Source organism: Thermobia domestica, chromosome 15 (assembly GCF_964235325.1).
Source record: "Thermobia domestica chromosome 15, izTheDome1.hap1.1, whole genome shotgun sequence".
NCBI lineage: Eukaryota > Metazoa > Arthropoda > Insecta > Zygentoma > Lepismatidae > Thermobia > Thermobia domestica.
In genome coordinates, this window is record NC_137468.1 from 191,411,853 (window position 1) to 191,435,109 (window position 23,257).

Genomic DNA, 23,257 nt, shown 5'->3' on the forward strand with positions numbered 1-23,257 from the left:
TGAAATTCAAGACATGATCTCTTCATACTGCTCTCACCGCAAGTGAAATTCAAGACATGATCTTGTCATACTGCTCTCACCGCAAGTGAAATACTCCTATTTTTATGAGTAAAGAGCAAATAGTTGTTGTACAAGGTATGATCAAAACGTACGGTCATTGTAGTTGCACTGTACCATCTATCGATATTGTATCCATTTCAACAAGTTATCCCGGTAGCCTAAACCTTTAGTAGAGTCAGTGTCTAGTTTGAACGAGTTGTGACACGTTAGTTGGCTTCCAGAGGCAGAAGAGTGAGGACGTGTTAAGACTGTATGTCTCGAGCCAACATTAAGTTTTGTTCTAAGTTGCAAGAAAGTGCCAAAGAAGCTCACGAAATGTCAAAATCAGTGTATGGCAATGAAGCGGTGACATTGAAGACTGTTTACAAGTGGTACGTGTATGAGCGATTCAAAAGCGGCAAGAAGTCGGTTGAAAACGAGCAACGATTGAGACGTCCTTCGACGTCAAAAACAGATGAAAACGTGCCAAAAGTGGCACAGATGATTTGTTCAAACAAGCAAATGACTATTCGAGAGCTTTTCGAAGAACGAAACATCTCGTATGGGTCCGTGAAAAGCATTTTAACCGCTGATTAAATGGGCAAACGACTTCCTTCTTCACCACGAAAACGATCCTTGCCACACCTTACATTTATCCGCGAGCTTTTTGGCTAAAAAATAAAAAAAAGTCCTGTCTGTCCACAATCGCTGTGCTTTCCATATATAGCACCATGCGACTTCTGGCTCTTCCCAAAAATTAAAAGCTTGCTGAAAACAAGACGTTTTGACACCATTCCTGACATTGAAAGGGCCATGACAGAGCAGGTGAAGGCCCTTCCAAAAGAAGCCTTCCAGAAATGCTTCCAGTCATGGATTCAACGTTGGGATATTGCATTGCTAACCAAGGGCAGTACTTTGGAAGGGATTAAATCAAATTCCATGTAAACTTACTACTTTGTTTCTAACAAAATTATTCATCATATTTTTTTTTTTATCACACCTATATGTTAGCCACATAAGTTAAAAAAAAAAGAAACTTTTCAGTATTTGAACTCGGAACAGCAGACCCCAGGAGACCAACAGATTATCAAGTCACCGCTAAAAGTTAATGAAACTGTCTACCCACTATGCAAAGAGTTATGGGTAAACAACACCACGTAAACACTTTTAATTACTCAACTGTAAACTGTCAGTATCAGGATTGAAGCTTGTTTCCTTATTTAATATCCTCAAACATATTGTGTATTTTCTTTCAGAACATGTGAATGCTAGTTGTTTGGTATGATATTTAACCAGAAGCATATCTCTCGCAAATGTGTAAATTAATTCAATTTTAACCCCTGGTACGAGGCATGTCGAAAAAATAAGTGTACTAGATTTGTTTAGGTTTCAAAAAAATATTTAAAATAAAACTGTTACATAGTTACATCAGTACATACAGAATGTGAACTATTTTTCCACGTAGTCGCCATCCCTCTTGCTCGATACACCTAGTGAGACGAGAGATCAATTTTTTTATGCCTTGCTCAAAGAAGTCTGCCGCTACCTCTCTTCATTTCCACCTTCACTTCCTCGTCAGTTGATTTTTTTTTTCCCCAATCCATGTGCATCTTCAGGAAGATGAACAAATGATAATCTGAAGGCGCCAGGTCAAGGGAATGCGCGGCTTGGTTCAAAACATTCCATCCGAATGACTCCAAAAATTGGTTTGTTGCATTGTCCGTATGCCGTCTGGCATTCTCGTGCAGAAAGCAGACTCCCTTCGTCAGGAGTCCCCTCCTCTTATTCTGAATTGCTCGTCTCAATTGTTTTGATATCGTTAGAAGCTTCAGACGAAGATTTACCTTTCACAACGAGATAACGGAGCGAATCTCGCACCTAGCGGCAGAGTTTATCGACATCTTTCACGGGACACGTTACTGTGGTCATAGTTTTGGATGTATTGACGCGTGATTAGGCTCGCTGGATAGGGTAGGAGCTAACCTACACAGTAGTGTGACCAGCATAGCAATAACAAATTCCTACTGCCTGCGAGGGCCCTAATATACTTATTTTGTGCACGTGCCTCGTATAAATTACTAGCGTTAGACATCACCCTACAGCCTCAGTACTAGAAAGTCTAGCGAACTGATTTGAGAGTGAAGATTAAAGTTTATTTCTTGTATTTACATTTCTTTTTCATGTATATTTTTCCCTTCTCTTTTCATCTCAGGAGACGGATTCTTTTATGTTTGCTGTAATCTATGCGACTGGAAGTCTGTTGCTGGTGGTCCATACATATCTTGTTATCAATACTATTCAGGTGTACAGAAATTTCGGCAAAGGGCTGAAAGAAAAAGGTATGTTTATTATTATTATTATTATTATTATTATTATTATTATTATTATTGATTATTGATTACAGTTTAGGTTATTTATTAATTGACGCTATAGGATATATATCAGAAAACAAAAAGAAAGAAAAAAAAGGTAAAGGTAAAGGTAAATCTTGTAACATTATTAGTAAATGGTGTCGGGACCTTCTTCAGCACAACCCTTCTTATACGAGATTGAAGTAAGGACAACTTCAGATTCTGGAAGTGTCCCGATGACTAACGTGTGGATTCACACTAGAAGAATATCCTTTATTTTTCAGTAAATGAATACAATAAGAAAACACGTGACTGGAGTACTTATTCCATGACAGTTAAAACATATTTCTAAAATACTAATAAACAGCTATAGGATTAATATTAATATTAATATTGATCGCATAATAATAATAAATTGTAGGAATAGATGTAATGATAACTAAAAAAATAAATGCTTCTCTTGAGTGAAATATTAGATTTTGTATACTGTTCTTTTCCTTACGTTTTATAGAACAATTTTGAAAATAAAAATTTATTCTTATTTCATGCTCCATTTATAAATGAAGTTATTTGGCATAAATAAATAAATACAAAATGATTATTTTATCAAATGTAATATTTTTTAAAGAATACCGATTGGTCGTTTGATGTTGTCCACTTTCCTTTAGTTTCTATTCAATAGTTTCGCCTAACGGACTAAACATAAGTAATAAGGGATCGAAAGGAAAACGAATGAGATGTATGAAATAGTGGGAGAGAAAAGAACAGTTGTAGATGTGATTGAAATGAGGAGGAGAAACTGTATCATGTATGACGTGTTGGAGAGTATGGTGTTAGGATAAAGAGAGGTACATAATAGGCTACAGTTGATTGACGGTACAAAAATAAAAGACCATGTGGTTAGCTGAAGACTGTTGTCATAAACTCATTTATCCATCATTTTGGCAATATGCAGCTCAAGCAGTTTAATTCTCTTTTTAATTTAAAAGAACTAGCAAACAACGTTCTCTATGTATGTATGTGTGTTCTCTCACGCAGCAAATGCATGTGGGCGGAGTGACCTTAATCAACACTTCTTCAGCCAATCACAGCTCTGTCCGCTCTTACGTCACTTAACGCGTGAAACCCACGCGAACAGCGAGAGCTGAAGAAATTTAGCGGAAAACACTTACTTGGCAAAAACAGGATAAACAGCTAACAACACATTCTACACTGCTGCAACAAGACACTGTTTCATTATGTTCTGTGATTAATCAAATCGAGTTATATTTCACATTAAGGGACACATCCATTACTATTACCTTTTTTTTTAATAGTTATTTCTCTATGTAAAGTAATGTAAGTATCAATATAATTAAAATTCTCAAATCAATTAACAAATATTTTCTGCAATTGTGCATGTCGTCTCCCATGCCTCGTGGCTGTCTATTAAGTACATAGTGCAAAATTTACTTTTAATTTATTTGTGTAATTTGTTAATTTTCAAAATTATCATGCTGAATCTTTTGTGTCTTTAAAAGTTGTATGTAAAATTTTGCTTATGTGTAGTCAACGTTGAAAGGAGCTTTCTTCGAATAACTTGTTTCATCGTCAACGCTCGAGCAAACGTCCTATTTACAACTATCAAATATAATGCTTGCTCTAACTGGATCACCATCCTACGAAGTAAACATTATAAAATGGTGCCGGGATAAATGTGTCGAAGCAGAAACCTTTCTTTTTGTATAAATGTTCAGTTTTTGTGTTTACGAACATAGGCCTAGGTATTTCTAATGTTCAAAACTTGCTGCGTAATTTTGCCGCCATCTCAGAGAGTTAATAGTACATGAAATTCGTGTCATTGTATCCTTGTCCAGTGCATTCATCCTTGCATATTGAAGCCTAAATCCTGTCTGAATTAGAATATTTTTATTATTTGCATTCTTAGATTTTTGCAGAAATTAGACAATTATTTGTGTTAGCGAGTTTGTTATATTTGCAACATCATGGCTAAGGGTGATCTTAGAACAGTTCTCTTATCTTTGCAAAGGGAACTGAGTGCGTCAATTAATAAAATTAAAGAAAATCAGAATAAGTTAAATGAAAGCCAAAACGAATTGAGTGATAATCAAAAGCGTGTGAGTAAAAACGTTGAGGCAATAAATGTAAACCAACAAAAAATGCAAAACGATATCAAGAAACTACGTAGCGAGTGTCGTGAAAACATATCCCAATGTAAAGATGATTTGTCAGGTGAAATTAATAATGTGAATAAGTGTATTAGTGCAGTGCGTCAGGAATTGATAGAACAAATTGAAGCAGTGGAATTAAAGTGTTTCAATACGAATGAAGATATACGTAGAAGTGTACGTGAATTGGCCGATGCAGTGCATGATATACGGGGGTCTCAAACGGTGTCTGATACAGAGGAGGAAAGTGATGTAATAAAGAGAACCGTGTCAAGAATCAAAACCGAAAGAGAAAGTCCGCGCATTAAGCGTGCAAGAAATAGTAAAGTGAATGTAAGGCGTTGTTCATTGCGATTAACAGACATTAAACAACTCTCCACATTTTCAGGTGATATGATGAAGGAAAGTGCAAGTGCATTTTTGGAAAATTTCGGTAGGGAAATGTCGTTCGCCGGAGTGCCTCAAAGTGAATATTTGATGATCATGCCATTGATTCTTAAAGACAGTGCACTTAAATGGTACGATTTACACGGTAAGAAGTGTCAAACTTTTCAAGAATTTGTGATAGAGTTTCAGAATGCATTTGAGAGTCCTTTAGTGAAAGCCACACGTCTGCGTAACTTGCGTTCTATTCCGTTTGACCCAAAACGTTATAGTAGTGTTGTTGATTTTGTGACAGAGCGTTTTAGTCAAATTCAAGCTCTGGAAGAATACGAAAATCCAACCATTACATTGTCACACATCATCACTCTCCTGCCCAAGCGGTACCAGTTAGCTATGATGGGCTCTATGCCTGATAATATAAATCAGTTCCTTGCGAGTGTACAGTCCATTGAAGGATTGTCAGGAATTACTAATATGTACGATAATCAGCGTAATAAGCAGAAACAGCAAGGTGGTACAGGTGTTAGCGTAAACAATGTGAAAGTAAAACACGGTAGTAAAGTAAGCAGTAATAATAGTGCGCGTCCGAATTTCAAACAGGGATGGAAAAGGAAATTTCATAGACGTGGACGGCAAGGTAATTTTAACAAAAATAATAATAACTCAAACGGTGGTAATCAGTCGCAAGGTAATGGCCGACAAAACACAAGTGCAAATGAAAATCGAAGCGAAACGCAAGGTGCAAGGGCAAACGAAAATCAAAGTAGTGCGACGACTTCTCAAGGTAGTCCAAATCAAAATAATAATTAGTTTCCAACATTTAATAGAGGTCCTGGTGTAAATAACGGTAGCAATCAGCAACGTCAATTTCCATACCAACAAAGTGGATTTTACCCGCAAAGTTCTGTGCCTTTAAACTAGTAGCGCCCTCCCACTTGATTGCTGAGAAGGGGAGGGATTTCAGTAGTGTAAACCGGATTACTTTTCCACATATGTGCAACGAAGAAGATTTACAAGCAGAAGATTATATAAGTAATGATAATGAAGAAGAAGTGATCAAATGTAAATTAGGTCATAACACAATGAGAGTAAAAATTTTGTTAAACGATCAACCCAAAATTTGTCTGTTAGATAGTGGATCAGAATTATGCCTATTACGGTACAATATTTTTCGAGAAGTAACAAAGTGTGTAGCAAACGTGCATTTGCAAAAAGGAGAGCATATCGTTTTGTGCGATTTTCTAGGAAGAAAGAAAAAGAACGTGAAAGGAAGGGTTATCTTACCGGTACGAATTGAAAATGTGGAAGTGCCAGTTGAGTTTCTTGTGTTACCAAAACTGCATAAAGATGTAATACTCGGTGCAAACTTTCTAGAAAAGCTAAACAGTGTCATTGATTTTAAGCAAAGTAACTTGCGTGTTGAATTTCAAGGAATTAGTGGTAAAGTGCCTTTAATACAGAAAAATAGTAAAAATGTCATTGTAGCTAATGTAAGTGAAATTAAGTGCAAGGTAGCCCCTATTGTTGTGTTGTCCGAGATAAGGGACCTTAATGATTTTTATGCGAGAACGGTGAATGTGTTCCGCAGTGGGTGCGCCGAGCCTTTAGAGAAAATTGAAGCTAGTGACTTAGTGGAGGACTTCCCACCGGATCTGTATTTCACAGTAGATAAAATAAGGGATGCAGTTACACGCGCTACGCTGTTTAGTGAAAACAATAAAGAAAAATTATTTCAGTTGTTAATGAAACATAGGAAAGTGTTCGCCCATTTTCCTGGCCTGTGTAATAAATTTCAGTACCGATTAAAAGTAAATACAAATGAACCCATTGTTGCTCGTCCTTACGATATTCCGCACAAATATAAGGAGGGAGTGCGTGAAGAAATCCGAAAACTGTTAAAGTGGGGTGTAATTAGACCTAGTTCATCATGTCATCTATTACCGTTGCACGTAGTATTAAAAAAGAGTGGAGCGTTAAAAATAGTAACAAATTGTAAAGCATTAAATGTGCACATTAAGAATCCAGCTCTGCGTGTAGAAAAGTTGTCCAACCTCTTTGCTAAATTTAGTGGAAAACGTGTGCTAGGTACTCTTGATTTTACTAGCTCGTATCAACAATGTGAAATTACAGAAGATTCTATGCCATATTTAGCCTTCTTGTTCGAAGGAACGTTATATGAGTACACACGCATGGTGTTTGGTGTAAAAAATGGATCGTCTGTACTGCAATTGTGCTTGAATAAAGTGTTCCCTTTACCGCTACAAAAAAAATTAGTCAAGTATATGGACGATGTAGCTCTTGGTTGTACAAGCGTACCAAAATTCTTACAGCAGTTAAATGAAGTGCTTAGTTTGTTAAGTAATGCAAACATAACGCTAAATTTGTCAAAGTGCATTTTTGGTGTAAGTAAAATTAATTATTTAGGCTATTACGTATCTTCAGAAGGCATACGAAAAGATCCGAAATCAGCTGAAGCAATCAAAAAGTTACCAGTGCCTAAAAATTTAAAAATGTTACGCTCATTTCTTGGTGCTGTGCAGTGGCATTCGCAAACAATCAAAGGTCATGCTGTTATTGCTAAACCCCTTTACGAACTTTTAGAAAAAAAAAAAATGGAAGTAAAAAAAAGAACACCAAAAGGCATTTGAATCATTAAAAGCTGAATTAGTGAAAGATGTAAAGTTACACCATCCACAGTTCAATAAGCCGTTTTATCTCGAAAGTAATGCAAGCAAACTCGGGTTGGCTTGTGTGTGTTATCAAATTATTGACGGTAAAAAGTGTATATTAAAATATGCAAGCCGTACTCTTAATAAACACAAACAAAACTATGCCATAATTAAGCTTAAGTGTCTTGCATTTGTGTGGTGTATTCGTAAGTGGCATGTTTGGCTCAAAGGAGCGAAAATATACATACGAACAGATCATAAAAGCTTAGTGCAGTTAAAACGTATGCGTAATTGGAATGCAAGACTAATGAGGTGGTCTCTTGAACTTCAATCTTACGATTATGAAATAAAATTCATCAAAGGCAAAACTAACACACTAAGTAATTGTTTATCTCGTATGTTACCAACACAAAAAAATTTAATGGTGAATGTGAACCCTATACAGGCTGTTCAATCAAAAGTGTTCGATTTAAATCCGTCTACAATTGCAAAATTACAATGAAAATGTGACGAGTACCATCCTATTATTAGTTACTTACAAAGTAATATAAATAAAAGTAAAAACAGTGCAAATAAAAATTCTTTTCGTAGTAGTGCTCGAAATTGGAAACAAAATTACACTTTAAAAAATGGTATTTTAATGGTGAAAAATTTTCACTTCCCAAACAGATTAAAATTGTGTGTGCCTCCATGTTTAGTAAAAAATATTTTAATTGGCTATCATAATCATTACGGTCATTTTAAATTTATTAAAGTGTTTAATATCATTTCCCGTATGTTTTACTGGAAAACCATGCGTAGTGACATTAAATCGTACATTCTTGATTGTAAGGTCTGCATGAGGACGAAGGTAGACCATCACCCAGTGAAATGTTTAATGCAATCAGTGCCAGCGAAAAACATACGTTATTTGGTCTCAGCAGATTTAGTTGGTCCTCTACCTCGAGGTAAACATGGCGAAACTTATCTGTTAACAGTGTGTGATGTATACTCACGTTATTTAGTAGCATATCCACTTCGTCGTGCAACAAGTGCAAGTGTAGCAAAATGTCTTACTGAGTCATACATGCTTCATCTTGGTATTTTCATGAATATCTTAGTAGATAATGGACCACAGTTTATTGGCAAGAAATTCGTACAAGCTATGGAAGCATATAACATCAAAATACATTATACTACGCCTTATCACGCACAAGGAAATGTCATCAAAAGATTCCATGCTAATTTAAAAAAAATTTTGCGTGTGTTGTGCCGCGATTCTCATTCCTCATGGCCAGAATATATTGTGCAAGCTTGTTTGTTGTTAAACTATACTATTAGTGCCAGTTTGGAAATAGCGCCTGCAGAATTACATCTTAACATCAAGCCAAAAAAATTTACATTGTCACATTTTGAAATTGTAAAAAACAACGAAACAGTAAATAAGCAAGAAGGTATAAATTAAAATAAAAAATTAATAATGGCTGACTTACGGCAAAAAAAAATCATTCAGCAACAAAACAAAAAGTTAAACGTTCATCAAAGAGCTCGAAGAACTTTGTGTAAAGGTAACTTAGTTTTCTTGCGTCAGTATAATATTAGTAGCTTGGTAAACAAACGTATAGCCAAACTGTGTGAAGTATACCGTGAACCTTACTTACTGTGGAAACAAGTTGGTAAAAATGTGTTTAAAGTATTAAATCCGCAAAGTGGCAGATATATAGAATTTCAAAATGTTTCTAAAATGAAGCTGTGGAAACCAACACCAGCTACTAAAAAAAAATGGCTAGAAATTCTGAAGAAACATATGGATAAAGAACAGTTCAGTAATATTTTAAAAAAAGCCAAAAAAAAGCCAACGAAGATTACATGAACAAAAAAAAAGAAAAAAGTAAAAAAAATCAATTGTGTAACATCAATAATAAAGATCAAGAAGTGAAAATACATTCTAGTTTTGTCAACAAAAATGTTTTGTGGTATATACAACATGATTATTTAAATGAGCAAAAGTTGTTAAATTTATTAAAAAAATATTACCATTAGTACTTCGAAGAAGTCAGTTTGAATTTAAAAATATGTTAGAAAATATTAAAGTAATATACACGTTTATTACAGTATTCCTTTTGTTGTTATTGGAACAACATTGAAGTTTTACCTTAAAACCTACGACCACATTTCGCCATGAATTTCATGTGCATCGTTTTCTTTTTGTCTTCTATAAAACTCTATGGGGTTTCCTTAGTATAACTTGTTTTTGTAACCACATCTCTGTGTGTCTTCGTGGTCGTACTTACAGTGGGTAAGTTTATATAGTTTTTGTGGGTTGGCTCTTCTTCATTTAGTCATCAGACCATCCCTAAGATGGATACAGGTTGGCATCTGTAGACATCTGACATTGCCCCAATATAATTCGCCATCATTCGAGCTTATATTGGTTTATTTCTCTCTTCATTATAGTATTCATGTAACAGTCATCGTTAAGGTTATATCTATAGGCTTATTATATTATCTATATATATATTTTATTCAGCATCATGTCCTATATGGGTATATTTCAGTATTAATTTATCATGTACCATGTACTTATTTAATAAAATTGCACAAAGGCGTTATAAATTGGGGCGTGCTTATCGTAGTTTGTACTCGTGAAGTGATTTAAAAAAAAAAATGAATGAAAAAAGAAATACTTACATTTCTTTTGTTGACCCATCCCAAGTCAACTTCCTTTTAACCATAATTATGTTATTTTAACCTTATTATAGTAATTACATGTAACACGTAAAAACATACACTTGATATCCATACACGAAAAATACAACACAAGGAAAAACACACGTAGGTCCAAACAATAAAAAAAACACACATTCTATTCACTTCCACTTAATACGAATGCAGCAGTAGCAAATGCAGCACATTTTAAGTCAAAAAAAAAAAAAGGTAAAAAAAAAGGTAAAAAAAAAAATGCAAATTATACGTTAATAAGTTTACACGTAATAAGTTACAATATTTCATGTATCGTCATATTAGTCCTGCGCTAAAAGGAACTATGGCATGCAAAAATCTTCTAGAACTTCCGCCGATGGATCTAGCCCTATCCAATAAAAAAAAAATAGGAGCAGAAGATTTAATCGCCGAGTGTTCATTCAGTCAAAGAGAATGAACGAAAAGGATGGCCTATGGACTAGACATTGTTCTGGAGCATGGTGTAAATTGTAAATGGTAAATAACTTGAACAGTGTGACGTGTGCAAATAATAAAAGTATAAACAGTGTGTTATAAATAAACAATAAAGTGTTGTTATTCAAACTGAAAAATATATCTATATTTATTTCAATATTCATTTTTCTTTTATGTTCAATTAATTGCAAAGGTAAAAGTGTTTCTAAAAGTTAAAATTAATTCATTGCTTAAAGTGTTTTCTCATTTTATTCACATTATTTACAATATTTTAGTGTATGTAATATATATTCAATTTCTTTAAATATTAAGTAAATTTACATTTAAACTAATAGAACTATAATAAATATATTTCTATACATTTATTGATATATTACATATTTATGAACTGAATAAACATTTTATATGGTCGTGATTGCAGCAGTAAGTAAAGTAAAGTGTTTATGTAAACTGTAACTTAACCCATGTGAACTATGGCCCAAGTAAAGAGTGCTTCAACAACTTACAGTGTGTCCTCGTCATACGCAGACACAAACTATAAGTGTTGCCAGGGTCCTTAGGATAAACGTATCTCACCAAAACTTTACCTATCAGCTGTTCGGGTGCCATTTGTCATAAACTCATTTATCCATCATTTTGGCAATATGCAGCTCAAGCAGTTTAATTCTCTTTTTAATTTAAAAGAACTAACAAACAACGTTCTCTATGTATGTATGTGTGTTCTCTCACGCAGCAAATGCATGTGGGCGGAGTGACCTTAATCAACACTTCTTCAGCCAATCACAGCTCTGTCCGCTCTTACGTCACTTAACGCGTGAAACCCACGCGAACAGCGAGAGCTGAAGAAATTTAGCGGAAAACACTTACTTGGCAAAAACAGGATAAACAGCTAACAACACATTCTACACTGCTGCAACAAGACACTGTTTCATTATGTTCTGTAATTAATCAAATCGAGTTATATTTCACATTAAGGGACACATCCATTACTATTACCTTTTTTTTTAATAGTTATTTCTCTATGTAAAGTAATGTAAGTATCAATATAATTAAAATTCTCAAATCAATTAACAAATATTTTCTGCAATTGTGCATGTCGTCTCCCATGCCTCGTGGCTGTCTATTAAGTACATAGTGCAAAATTTACTTTTAATTTATTTGTGTAATTTGTTAATTTTCAAAATTATCATGCTGAATCTTTTGTGTCTTTAAAAGTTGTATGTAAAATTTTGCTTATGTGTAGTCAACGTTAAAAGGAGCTTTCTTCAAATAACTTGTTTCATCGTCAACGCTCGAGCAAACGTCCTATTTACAACTATCAAATATAATGCTTGCTCTAACTGGATCACCATCCTACGAAGTAAACATTATACTGTGGCGCATAGAAGCTTCTCAGTTGTGGAAAGTGACCTGCCAGTAATGGCAGAATACCTGTGATAATGATGATTCTCCTAAAATTCCTAACTCTAATTTGTTTTCAAATAGTTTTCTCATCTGCAGTGCTGGAAATTGGTATAAAGGCAGAGGGACATTTGAAAATAGCAGGAGGCAAGAATGCCGAGGATGGATGTAAGTGATATATTTACAAAGTAATATTGTATACTGTACAAAATCAAAGGCATATCGTTTGCTAATACGTCACTGACACACGTAATTTACACAAAAAGAGAAATGAACGATTGTCGGGTGGAAATTGGTATAAAGGCACCCATGGTTACTTGTCGATTGGCAACCTCTACACGTTCAGCACTACCCCTGATACGCCTTTGAGAATCAGCTGACACGCTGCGATAAGAGAAGCGCGGGTGTGAACGTCTGTGAGCTGTTGTGTGGGCTATGCCTCGTGGAAAGTTGTTGTCGAATGAGGAACAAGCATGTGTCTGTGCGTACAAGGACATGGGCCTGTCAAATCGGCAAACTGCAAAACGGTTAAATCGTTAAAGTTGTGTAGTTGATAATTACGTTCGATTGGGTGCACAATATGGAAAACACGGGAAGTATGGTAGAACGAGAAAACTCTCGGAGTCCACGAAACGATTAATTGTGCGCAAGGCAAGGGCCGGAAATATGTCATCTTCCCAAATTGTTGCTGCTTGCAAGTTACCTGTCATCCAGAAGAGTGCGTCAAATTTTGAATCAAGATCCACATCTTACATTCAAGAAACGAACGTGTAAACCACCCTTAAGTGCGACGCACAAGCAGGCGCTACTCCAGTTTGCGCAAACACATATGTCGTGGACATCCGAATGGAATCACGTTGTGTTTAGTGATGAGAAGAAGTTCAATTTAGATGGTCCGGGTGGTTTTCAATACTATTGGCATGATCTTAGAGAAAAAGAGCAAGTGCAAATGAGCAGAAATTTTGGTGGTGGAAGTGTTATGATTTGGGCAGCGTTTTGTGTTAAAGGTACAACCAACATTACATGGCTCAACACCAAGATGAATTCATCGACGTACACAGAGATGTTAGAAATATAATTGCTGCGGATGTATGAGGAGTTGGACGATCAAAACCTGATTTTCAAGCAGCACAACGCTGCTATCCACAAGGAAACAGCAATTCTACAGTGGTTTCAAGACAAAGGCATTAAGGTCATGGAGTGGCCAGCAAGAAGCCCTGATCTTAACCCAATAGAAAACCTATGGGGCATCCTTGCGCACAATGTTTATCGCAATGGACGGCAATTTGGGTCCATTGCTGAGTTGAAAAACGCGATACGAGAAGAGTGGTCAGCGATTCCACAGCAACAACTAACAGATTTCATAAAAACAATGCCGAAGCGCATATTCCAACTCATTCAGAAGGGAGGGACAATCAAGTACTGAACACTCATTTTCCATTCTGCACTTTAAATTATACTTTCATTTTTGTCAAAGACACTGGGTGCCTTTATACTAATTTCCACCCGAAAATCGTCTAATTTATCATTTTGTGTATACTACACGTGCCAGTGACGTATTAGCAAACGATATGCCTTTGATTTTGTACAGTATACAATGTTACTTTGTAAATAGATCACCTTTATCCATCCTCGGCATTCTTGTCTTCTTCTATTTTCAAATGTCTCTCTGCCTTTATACCAATTTCCAGCACTGTAGTGACTATTACGAAAATGTGTTCCGCATTAAACAATATTTCGATTATGAAGAGAACCATAAGGATCCAAATCGCCGAAGCCTTGATCGACATATTGTCAAATAATAAAGAGACGTGAATAATCTTAGCGAAAATATTTACTGATCGATGCTATAGAATACGTTACTGAAATGTGAACAGTCTTCCCTTGTACCACGAATTTTTGTACTTCCATAAGGCGAAGAATTGCACAGGCACAGGGAGGAAGGAACTTGAGTATATGCTTCTAGTTACGCGACGTTTAAAATGTCATTAATAAAAGAGTCAGGGAATACTGAAATCTGATTCAAACGAAAATTAATGGTATAGTGTAGAACTATTCATACTTGACAAAAATACAGGGTTCCTACTGGTCAGTGAAGTCAGGGAAAATGGTGCAGGTCGGGAAAAGTCAGGGAAAAAGACTGGAAATCAGGGAAAGTCAGGGGAATTTTATAAAATATATTTTTTTCTAACATTAATTGTACACCAATTTCAGCTTAGCCAACCATTAATTATCAAAGTATGGAACGTTGCTCAGATTTTTATGGGTGGTAAGTGGAATATACGTAGGAGGAATTGATTATTTGTCTCTGTAGAATAAATCTTCTTATATATAGATATTCACCGTTATTTATTCCTTATTTATGTTGTCAATGTCATCCCACACATGTCATGAAAGTCAGGGAATTTCCTGCCAAAGGTCAGGGAGAAGTCAGGGAAATAGATTTCTCCAGATTAGTTTCGAGGAGAATCACCCTTAACCTCACGTACATGATAAGTGAGCTCACTCAATTCGCTCTGGAATATAAAATTGTCTTTCAGTAGTTTTGAAAATGTTTATTACAGCCTGACAATTCACGTTTGTGGATTCAAAAAACTCAGGTACAATAATTACGTGAGTTGACCAGAAAAAATAATAAAGAAAGAAAGAAGTTACTAATATCACAAAGTTAGCCTCGTTAGTTTGCAGCTATATTGTGTAGTACGAGGGAGGATCAGAAAATAAGGTTGGAAGGCTGGTATTTCTAGAGTTTTGTGTGTTATAGAGGAGTGAAAAGTGTGTGTAATTTTACTGCATGGAGTTGGCAACTGTGTAGAGTTTCAGCCACTCGCCACCGACGGCACTAGTTGTAAGTAAACACAAAAATGGCAACTCGTTTGGAAAACTGGTCTCGCGAACAAGGCCGCTCAATTATTCGATTTTTATGGGCGAAACATGTAACCGCGGCTGAAATTCACCGGTACCTGGCAGAGGTTTACGGCCAGGATTTCTCACCAAGGGCGTCATCTTCCTTCATGACAACGCATACAGCGTGGATCTCGTTCCAAGCGACTTTTGCCTGTTCCCGTACTTGAAAGAGCACCTAGAAGGCCGTCGCTTCGCTTCAGGTGAGGAGGTGAAACACTTCGTGACAACGTGTCTGAACACGCAAGGCCAGGATTTTTACCAGAAGGGAACCTTCAAACTCATCCCACGATACGACAAATGCCTCAACCGATATGGTCGAAAGATAACCTAATGTATGTGCTATCTGTTGGCTGCAGGGTTGGCAAAAACCATGTTTTTTTTTTGGCTGCAGGGTTGGCAAAAACCATGGTTTTTATTGAAAAAACAAAAAAAAATTTTTTTTGTTTAAACCAGGCTTTTTTTGGTTTAAATAATTTGCTCTATGCATTTACATCACATATGGACAGAAATAAATTTGTTTCGAATTGGTGTTATTATGGAAGGGGTTACATAAGCTTAAAGCGGAATCAAAACTGCTTCTCCGCTTACGTCAGAGAGAAATTGTCCTCCATTTGAATTCGAAACCATGACTAATTAGCCACAAATGCGATACGTCTGCCGAATCACTCACAAAGGACTCCTAATAATATATATATATATATATATATATATATATATATATATATATATATATATATATATATAAAGTTGTACTGATATTTACATACTTGTTAATATAATTGTCAAGAGTTATTTCAGAAGGACAAAAAACAGTTGCACAAGTGAAACTATTATACAGAATTACATATGGACAATTGCAAAGTAGTGCAGAATACAAAAAAAAAAAAAATAAATAAATAAAATAAAATAAAAAATAAAAAAATAAAAAAATAATTTAGTCCAAGTTCAAGAAATGCACGACTTAATTTGCATATCAGTAAGAAAAGTGAATAAAAATACGAATTATTTGAGTCCACTTTGGCTCTGACCCATTTATACATAAAGAGATACCAAAGATAGTTCTGATTTCAATAAATGCCTCTCGTGGGGTTTCTATGACCCACCAACACCAAAAAAGTATACCATTTCGATGTATTTTATCAACAGTAAACATTATTAAAACGAAACAATATTTAGAATTTTTCTTTGATTGCAGTTGTATAACAATAATAATAAACTAAAACAAAATCACAAAAGAAACATTCATAAACTTATATAAAAAAAAGTTGCTTTTCCATAAATAGTATAATCTTTTGAGTAATGAATGGGGAATTTAGGTCTGAATATAATACGAATAATATACGGGAGTTAAACGTGATAACCCACAAATGTGTGTTCATCAAGATTTTACGGGCACTTACACTTTTACGAACATTTTTTGTTTTTTGGTTTAAACCAACGAACCGTGGTTGGCTGTATTGGTTGTATGAAACAATACTTTCACGTTTCACTGCAGGCTTTGTAAACTAACTTTCTGGTTACTCCTCGTAATTTGAAGTTACATTGTGTATTAGTTCACAGCTACCTTGTGTATTAATTTGCAGTTATAACTTTGCATAGAACTCACAGGCCAAACTAGAGGAAATCCAATTTTTCATCCCATTTACTATACATTTTTAGTTCCATTAGGATCGCGTTGTATTAAAATGGTAATAAGATGTTTTGTTTCTATTTGCAGTGTACTCGGGATCGGAGCGAGTTTTACATAGAAGATATGGTTCTACAGAGTCAACAACAGCAGTTCATGAACCAGAGCAGAGTTGAAAGAAAATAGTTTCTTAAACAATATGGCTGTGTAATGTAATAAGAGAACAATGAAACAGTTCCTTCTTGAGAAATACTGTTGTAGGTCATAGGATGACCTTTCTATCTATAATTGTATATTTTTATGCCCACTACGTACTGAATTTTTATTGTGTATAACTTTTGTTTTACATTCCCATGACGAGAATGTTGTGTGTACATATCCTTTTATAAAGAGCTATTGTACTCGTATAGTCGACATTCACAAGAGCTATTTATTGTGAAATTTATTTTGCAATAATAAAATATAATATTAAATTTTAAACCTGATTTCTTTATTTTATGATTTTCTTGTTAATAACGGTTGGCTAATGACGAACAATTACTATTTGGGTCCATGTACTTTCGAGGAAAAGAATACTGGAAATAAAAACGATGGTGTTGCAATCATTATGATTGGATGTCCGTATCTCGAGGTTAGAAAAATGAAATTTAGTATTTAGATTTTTTAAAATTTAAAACTAGCTGAACCCGCGTTGCCTACTCAGCGCATCGTTCTGTTATGACCATGAATCTCCTTCAAACTGTGCATGTCTCCTTACTCATATAAGTAAAGGATCGGAGACACAAACGAAGTGAATTCCTATGTATGGATGTTGGAGTGAGTTTGTATCAAATTTGTAGAAGTAATACGATATCAAGTGGAATTTATTTTCTAAAAATCCATATCTGTCCGAGTACGCCTCATTGCGTCTCTTGAGACCTTTGAAGTTACCAATAGGTTTTACCATTCCGATTTAAGCGAAGCGCCTGCAATGTCCGTCAACCCGTCATACACAACTTGCCTAACCGAGTTTCGGCCTGCAACCATGTTACTCTTATGGGCTTAAAACGACCCTTAAAATGTTGAATAGAACGATAATGACACAGAATTTGATAATTTGAATGAGAACTGGACAATCTACATAAAATTTGGAATCGGCCAGCGAAAACGGCACGTTTCTAGCACATGTGATTTTCGAGATTTCATTGTTGAAAGGATTGGAGACAAACATATAAACCTAGCATTTTAATATATAGACTAGCTAAACCTGCGCTCTCTACACAGCACATTATTCACATATGAGCATGAATCTCCTTGTCATTCCTCACAACATCTGTACATGTCCCTTGACAGACACAAGTGAAAGACGTCTTGGTAAATTTAGCAAGAGATACCAGAAAGGGGAGATATATTCGATTACTTTTTCAATATCTCGCACCTTTCGCAAGATTTGAGCCTACTTCCGGTTGAAGTTTTTAATTCATATATGATCAGTGTTTTCTTTCTTCTTGCATACAATATGTAATAAGCAAATACATTACACACACAATTAATTATAATGTCAGTGATATATGGTGTTCATTGGACAAAACACTCCAAACAATAAAGATTCAACATAGAGTGGAGAAATAGTTATCCTTCGTTTTCCATTATCATTTGGTCATGAAACAAACGTCTGAGGGGTATGCAACCCCCGTATACAATTATGTGGTGGTGTAATGTATAATGCATAGGATATGATGCTTTAGGTTTTTTTTTTTTTTGTTTAATTTTGTAATGTTTACCCGTAAAAATATGTAATAAAGCAATAATGGCCATGTTTTTTAGATATTCAATTAGAACTGGACAATCTACATAAAATTGGCAATCGATCAGTGAAAACGTCATGTTTCTAGAGTCTGTAATTTCCGAGATCTCATTGTCGAAATGATTTGCCACAAATGTGTAGTTTAAAAGAAGTCCAAAGATGGCAGCACAATTCATTTGCATTGATTTTGGAAAAGGCTTTGAACAATAATTTAAAAAATTAAACTTTATGAAAAAAGGTGTATTTATAAATAATTTATTTAAAGTATACATAATTTAAAACGTGTCTTTGTTAAACGTGAAATCACAAATAACCGTAAATCAAAGGTTTGAAATTTATTTATTTATTTATTTATTTGTACCCTCAACAGAGTTACAGAAAGTTACAACTAGAGATGGAATCGACTCCTTTGATTCCGTTCACTAGAATAACTCATAAAAAGGAACGACTCCATGGAACGAGTCGTTCCTTTCTAACATGTATACTTTGATTCCTTCGGAGATACAAGCAACACATGTTCGTTCATTTCTTCAGTTGTATATCGTGAAAACTCGGAAACATTGGGTTGTGGTGGAACCATTACATTTGAAGCTTGCAGGAAGTTGTAAAAAAAAAAAAAAAAAAAAAAAAAAAAAAAAAAAAAAAAAAAAAACTTGCCATCTCATCTGTTTCTGCTGGTCTGACTGTAGGGGGAGTTCTGGTTTGGAATGAAGCTCTTGTTCTCTTGGGTCAAGTGAAGGGGAAAGGGAGGTATGTTGGTTGGGTTGTCATATGTTTGTCCTCATTCAGGAAACAAAAGAGACGAACCTGTGCGTCAAGGTCAAGAGTAAGAACGTCAATCCATATTGGTATTGTTTGAAGAAACATAAAATTTCCGTCTATCTACCCGGTACCCATCTTCTCTTCCTCTGTCTCTCTTGGCGGGCACGGACCCAAATAAAGAAAACAACAACAACAACAAAAAAAAAAATGAACATTGGAAATAAGGAACGAGTACAATAAAGTTCTTCAAGGTGAATGAACTATAAGAATGGATTGTCATTCTTTTTTCTCTTACTTATAATACCAAGGAAACAGTGGCAGATCTTCAAAATCAGCCCCCACTCAAAAATTCTTCTCGGTTCCCCGCGCGAAAATTCATCTCACCCCACTCTCTCGCAAAATTCTTGTCAGGGCCTATAAAGCAATTCAATCTTTTCATGTATTTTCCCAACACAGATATTCGAAATGAGGCAATGATTGTACTATGTAACACAAGTATCTAATTATCAGAAAACTATATTTGCATGAGAACTGTTACGTTGTTTAAAACTGTATTTACTACATGCGAATGGACTGTTTATGATTATTGGGGGCGCGGTGGCTCAGTGGTAGAACACTTACCTCTGGTGCGAAGGGTCGCGGGTTCGATACTCGCCCAAGTAAGTTCGTGGTGGACGACATCGTTGCTCGTGGTTTTTTTCGGGGTTCTCCCGTTTCCTCCCACTTTCTCATTGTACCATTTTCATCATTCACTTGCAATTTCATCCATATCCTTTAGCACTCCGTTTTCATAATCGTGGGACGTTAAACTAAAGCTTTCCTTTCTTTTGTTTATGATTATTACACTGTTGTACTGCAACGAAGATATGTGTATTTGTATACGACTGATTCAGTGTTGAATTCAGATTTTTGTACAAAGAGGGGCAATAGATATTTTAGATATACACTATACACTATATTCTAGATATGCACTATATATAGATATTCAAGGGGGGCTGAGACCCCTTGAGCATGTCTGAATTCAACACTGGACTGATTCACAGTGAGAGTTCAGAGGAAGAAAAGTGTTATTTACTTTCCCAGTGACCTTTTGATTACATCATTAAAAGTTACATCATAACGCATGAAAACTATTTTTTGTGTGTGGGAGGGGTCGAATATGAGGTTCCGCCACAGGTTTGTATTATTTTATGTTTTAATTTGTCATTTGCCGCAATTTCTTTGTTTCTTTCGCGGAGCTCAGTTCGCATTATACGATACTCATGTTTGTTTAAATATTTCTTTTCAATGGTCTTTTCTGTGTGTCCAGCTGAAGACGGAAGTGGAGGGGAACTTCGTGGTAAATCGGAAATATATATACGCCACTCAAAAACAAGGCCAATATGATTTCCTTTCGTGGGTTCTTTCGTTCACTGCCAGTTTTGACTGCATTTTTTGGTTCCTTCGTTCCATATCCACTTTTGACTCTATTTGTGAAACCCCTCGTTTTTTGTAGTACGTAGTTTGTACGACAATGTTGAGTAAACGAAGGAAAGTTTGATTCCATGATTCCTTCGTTGACGCCACTCTTTGTTTTGTTTAGGAGTTGGCGGGGCGAGAGAAAGGAATGGCCGTTTTTTTGTTTATAGCTTTGTAGAAGGGAACTTCGTTAACTTTCGCAGCAAAACGGAAGTGTTCAATCGAAGATTTTCACAGTGCTTCTTCCATTTGCCAAAGGCAATACACATGCTGCTTTGCAGTGCATACTCGTTCGTTTCAAAATGAGTTTGATTCCTTTCAAGGATTCGTTCCATTCGTTCTCAGAAAGGATTCGTTCCAAAGGAACGACTCGTTCGCGAACGACACATCTCTAGTTACAACTCAGTGTTTATGTCCAGTTAACCAGTAAGAATAATTGTGATATACATAACGTAAATAAATACTTAATAACAGACAAGACAAAATTCAATAAGTGTACAGATAAGCCATGAATCATAGAACTTCCAAAACTTGATTCCTTAAGTGACGTTCTTTGTTAGTAAGTTCCTAGGCTTACTGTATAAGTTAAACACATAGATAATAAAATACATTTTTTAAACGTTTATAACTTTTCCTATAACGAAAGAAAAATGCAAACAAAAACATTTTGAGGATTGTAATTTTTACAATAAGATGGCCATATCTCGAAATTCGTGAAGGTCGGAGACATGAAATTAGGAATTTTGACTTTTCATTTAAAATAGACCTAATTAAGGTCGTTTTTGAGCTTTTTTAAATATATAAGAGGGGTGGCAAGTATGATATTGAAATGTCCATATCTTGAAATCTCTGAAGGTTAAGACATGAAATTTAGTATGTCGGCTTCTCATTTAAAATAATTAAAGATGTGTTCCAGTATATATATAGGGCGAACAAACGTGGGAGACTGACGAAGTCCCAGCTGGCCGAAGGTTTGTCTCTCTATAAAGAAAGTTTTGAGCATGAGCGCTCGAAGAGGGAGCTCGGGCCCCTCTAGCTCACGAAAATTTATATCTACATAATATAGCAAACCACGTATACTAAATACCAAACAAAATAGCAACCATGGAGATGTCCCCCAGCAAATTTTTCTTCGGGCGCCCCCTGGTTGTGAGTGAGAGAGACTGATCGACTCCGAGGCCAAACCAATTAAGCTTTAAACTTACTGAAATTTTGACAATGCATAGAATTTGTGACGTAAGGTACCACTAAGGAGTGAATTTTTTTGGGAATTCGAAGTGGAAGGAGGAAATTGGAATGGCAATTAATATACTAAAAAGTCCACACTTCCAAGTGTCTGAAGGATAGAGACATTAAAATTGATATATGGACTTCTATAGGATGGGGCAAATAAAAGTGACCCAGACGATTGGACGTGAATGTATGCATGGAACCTCACCACGTGTATGCACACCACCGGTTCAGATCTTAGTGCGGGCTGTGTCAGTGTGAGTTGAGCAGTGCACAGGTGAAAAGACAGTACTCACAGTGCAGCAGAGGGTGTTCGTTGTGGAAAGTTACATCTAAACAAATTCGTGGAAAGAGTGTGGCCAGTTTGCTCATGAATTTCATGGCGCCAAAGAGTGCAATACAATTATTAGTCAGAAAACGGCGTCAGACGGAATCTGTTTTGAACGACATAAAAAATTCCGAAACGCGTCCGAACACCTAAAATGATGGATGCTGTTAACCAGAAAATTCTCCAGAGTTAAAAGACCTACGGTTACTTCCAATAGGATAGAGCAACTGCCCATACAGTCCGTCGAACCATGGATCATATTTACACAATCTTCACTTCTGATAGAGAGGGGGTGCTCTTAACTAGTGCTGTCGAAATCGGTTTTTGAAAAAACCGAAAACCGGTTTTTGGAAAAAGTGAAATTTCATAAAACCGAAATGTCGGTTTTGAAAACCGCATTTGCGGTTTCGGTTTTGAAAACAGCATTTGCGGTTTCGGTTTTGAAAACAGCATTTGCGGTTTCGGTTTTGAAAACCGCTTTCGCGGTTTCGGTTTCTGAAAACCGCATTTGCGGTTTCGGTTTTGAAAACCGATTTTCTCAAAAACTGAAACTGCAGAAGTCACAAAAATTCGACAGCACTAATATCAAGTAACGACGAGGAAACAGCAAATAATCTTTCCCATCTTCGGCTCTCAGTTGCCAGATGGAGGGAAATTTTCCCCGGCGTAGGGAAAAAATGCTGAAAATTTGGAGAGGTGAAAGAAGATATTTTTTCTTAAAATGTCTTAACGTGTAGGGAAATTCTTGTTTAGTATTCTTTTACAATTGGCAGAATAAAAAAAATAAGTTGCAGTTTCTCACAAAGAGGCACGGCTATCGTTATTGGGAAGTAAAAAGATATAGAATAAAATATGATCGGTGTTCCCTTCACGTATGAACTATTGCAGGTGTCTGGGACTTGCGATAAGAAACCAGTCAACACATGCAAAGCCACAACATTCACATTTATCGGAGTGGCAACAAATCAACAATAAAATTGTGAATTGCGAT

General features: G+C 35.7%; 1 protein-coding gene across 1 annotated transcript in view; it reads left to right on the forward strand.

Annotated features, from left to right (window-relative positions):
* The window catches only part of LOC145671425 (uncharacterized), a 97,835-nt gene extending 80,653 nt beyond the window's left edge, over positions 1 to 17,182 (forward strand). Inside the window, exons 8-9 of the mRNA XM_081740598.1 lie at positions 2,252 to 2,378; positions 16,793 to 17,182. Coding sequence (XP_081596724.1) covers positions 2,252 to 2,378; positions 16,793 to 16,878 — 213 coding nt within the window. The 3' untranslated portion in view covers positions 16,879 to 17,182. The remainder of the gene's footprint in view (positions 1 to 2,251; positions 2,379 to 16,792) is intronic.
* Positions 17,183 to 23,257: the final 6,075 nt, after the last annotated feature.